The sequence below is a fragment of the Leishmania donovani genome, chromosome 31, assembly GCF_000227135.1.
Source record: "Leishmania donovani BPK282A1 complete genome, chromosome 31".
NCBI lineage: Eukaryota > Euglenozoa > Kinetoplastea > Trypanosomatida > Trypanosomatidae > Leishmania > Leishmania donovani.
In genome coordinates this window covers 522,936-526,104 of record NC_018258.1, presented here as the reverse complement: position 1 = coordinate 526,104, position 3,169 = coordinate 522,936, and the positions used below count along the sequence as shown (strand labels likewise).

Here is a 3,169-nt window from a genome sequence, read left to right as displayed (position 1 = left end):
GCACCCCCTCTACCCCTCTGCCAAGTGCCGAGCCACCTCTGGTGGTGGCAGGGCCAGGTGCCTAGGACGCAGGAAAGCCAGGTCGACTCGCCGCTACTGATGCCAGCGGCCAGGCAGTGGATGGGGCTGCGTCGGGTCGACCTGCGACAGTGGACGCACTCGTGCCATCCATGCGATGGGCAGGGTGTGTCGACGCGGCTCGAGCGTATCCCCACCCCCGGCCCTCACCGACTACTGGTGAGTGGGCCTGGGCCACCGGGAGGGGGATGCGGCAGGTGACGACGGCCGTGGTTTGAGCGGCTGCGAGGCGTGGGGTGGGTAGGGCTTCGCGCGAAGGACGCGGTCTCAGATGGGCGAGCTCGCTCATTGCGGTGGCGTTTGGCTACCGCTGCACTGCACCACGCCGATGGTTCGGCGGCAGGCTGGGGGTAGCGTGGCGCTGAGCTGATGATGTGTGGCGGAGAAGGATCGCGCTGATGATTACAAGAGAACCGCATCCACGGCTTTGAATCGCCAGCCTTCAGGCATCAGCGCGCCCTCGACGCGAGCGCTGTGGCAGCGGTGGTGGCGAATTTCCCTCTTGTTTTGCTGTTTCGCGCATTGCTTTGGAGAGCACGCACACCCACACGGAAAGCGTACGCAAGCGCTTCGGGTGGTGCCCTCCTCCCCCCCTCCCCCCGCCTTCCGCACCTCGCCGACTCTCCTCCCTTAGCATCCCCCCTCTCTCTTTACCCCTCTCGCGCTCAGTGCGGACTCGTATCACTGCTAACTCTGCTGTCGCTTAGCTGCTTCTTTTCCGAACTCTCCACACGCCTCACAGTACGCCCATCCATCTCACTGCGATTCGGTACTTCGGTTCTCGCTGCCAGCCGCGCACGTCACCTGCTCTCTGTCTTTTGCCATAGTGGCGCTCGCTTCTCCTGCAGCATCTTGCACAGACGCGCGCACGCAGCATCATCACCGGGCGTCGCAGACTCTGGCTCAGTTTGTCAGCGGGTGCGTGAGTGACGGCAAGTATTCGTTCTTCTTCCTCCCTGCTTTATTGTGCTTATTGTGAAAGAGTCGTGGCGCGCGGTGCGACTCGCTTGCGATCTCTAGCAGCCGTGCTGGCACTTGTTCTGTTCGCCACCTTCCTTCTCGGCACGATTCGCGCAGACTTTTGGCGATTCACCGGCGCAAAAAGAAGCCGTCATACAGGCGTCGAACGCTATCTCATCTCGCGCGTCCCGTACACGCTACTGCTTGTGCGCCTGCCAAAGACCACGAGCCGCATTAAGCCATATGCAGTCCATTCCGTAGCGCCGACTGAGAAATGCATGCACTTTACGGGGCGGAGCCCGCATATGAGAAGCAGCCGGAGGACCGTGCCGGCTGGCTACTCGGGGCGTTTTTTCATACGTGGCTTGGCGACCTCATGCAGCGCGCGGCGCGAGAGGAGCTGACCATGGATGGGCTGCCGCGCCCGATGCGCGAGTACCGCGCCTACAACGCTGGCGTCGCGCTGTCGGCGGAGCTGCAGCGCCAGCGAGCGCGCCGCCATGCGTGGGACGGCTACGTCGGCGCGCGCGTCGGCGTGCGCTGGGACGACGCCAGCGACGGCGTGCTGCGCTGGGTGGGCGCGGTGCAGCAGTACGGCACGCCGGGGCGGCTGTACGCGGGCGTGGAGTGGCGCGTGGCCCCGTCGCGGCGCCGTGGCTGCTGCGTTCGGCGCTGCATGGGGTGGCTGCTGTGCCGCGGATGCAGCGCCCCTGTCCCGGAGCAGGGTCCCGGCGCGTATCACCGCGGCGAGGTGGATGGCGAGCACCTGTTCGACCCCGTGGAAGACGACACGGTGCTGACGTGCGAGCGAGTCGAGGACGTAATTTTTTGGCGAGATGAACCGGGAGGAGAAACTCATGATGCAACGACTACTGAGGAAGACTTCGTTGACGACGCGGGTATCAGCAGTCAGAGGCAATCAGAGGAGAGTTGCGCAGAGGTTGCCGCTCCACCGACGCGCATGTCTGTGACAGTGGCCCTTTTCAGCGTTCTCCGTTGGCAGCTGCTTCTTTTGGGGCCCTTGCGCCTAACAGTAGATGTCACTGCGCTGCTGACTCCCATGGCGCTCAGCTGGTACATCCGCCTTCTACAGGGAAGCACAGACACAACATCTTCTGAGAGCGCAAGCAGCGGCACCAGCAGCGCGGCTGCTTCGTCTTGGCAGTCATCCAGCGTCGTGGATAGCGGGAGCATGAGGGATGCTTCGTGGCAGCCCGTGGCAAGCGTCGTTCTCCTCTTTGCCATCTCGCTCGTACGCAGTCTCGCCCTCCAGAAGTACGCCCAACTTGCCTACCGCAGCGCGTACGCCGTGCGGTCGGGCTTGTCATCCTGCATCACTGCCAAGTGTCTGCGGATTGCGTCGCGAGAGCTGCGGCGACCTGAGCTTAACCCCGGGCGCATTTTGAATCTCATCACGACGGATGTTGCGAGCATGGAGGGCACAATGTATGTCCTCTGGATGGCAGTGACGGTGCCCCTTCAAGTTTGTGCTACCGTGTGCATGCTCTACCGAAGCATTGGCTGGGCAGCGGGCATCAGCATCCTCATGCTGCTACTCTTCTTGCCAATACAGATCCTTCTGACGAAGATGACCTACACCTGTACCGTAGGTCTGGCGAAGTCCTCTGATGCGCGACTCCGCACCACGAACGAGTTCCTCTCCGGCATCCGCGCCATCAAGTTCATGAGTCTCGAGGACACCTTTGAGGAGGAGATCAACGCGCGCAGAGCGGCCGAGCTCCGTGCTGTGCGTCGATTCCAGCTCATTTCCACTGCCAACTCGCTCATCTCCCAGTGTGTGCCAAGCTGCACGACAGCAGCGGTAATGGTTGCCTACTACTGCAAGGGTTATCCCATGTCTCCCGAAATTATCTACCCCGCTCTCTCCCTGCTCAGCCTCATGGACACCCCGTTTGAGCTCGTCAGGACCCTTGTCGGGGAGTTCTCGCAGTTCTTTGTGTCCATGAAGCGTCTCACCTCCTTCCTTGCCGCTGACGACGCGCAGGCACGCGACATCCTTGAGGCGGCGCTGGCGTCGAAGGAGGGCGACGACGCGGCCGCCGTGCTGCGCAACGCGACGGTGAGCTCCTACAAGGCTGTGCCGCTGCCCCCGGCCAGCAGCCGCGAGGGC

The 3,169-nt window shown here is 63.0% G+C and overlaps 1 protein-coding gene across 1 annotated transcript; it reads left to right on the top strand.

Moving 5' to 3' along the window:
• Positions 1 to 1,312: 1,312 nt before the first annotated feature.
• LDBPK_311300 (ATP-binding cassette protein subfamily C, member 5, putative) lies at positions 1,313 to 3,169 on the top strand (the record flags this gene model as incomplete). Its single annotated transcript, XM_003863173.1, has 1 exon — positions 1,313 to 3,169. A coding segment is annotated over one exon (1,857 nt), but the record flags the coding sequence as incomplete, so codon positions are not given.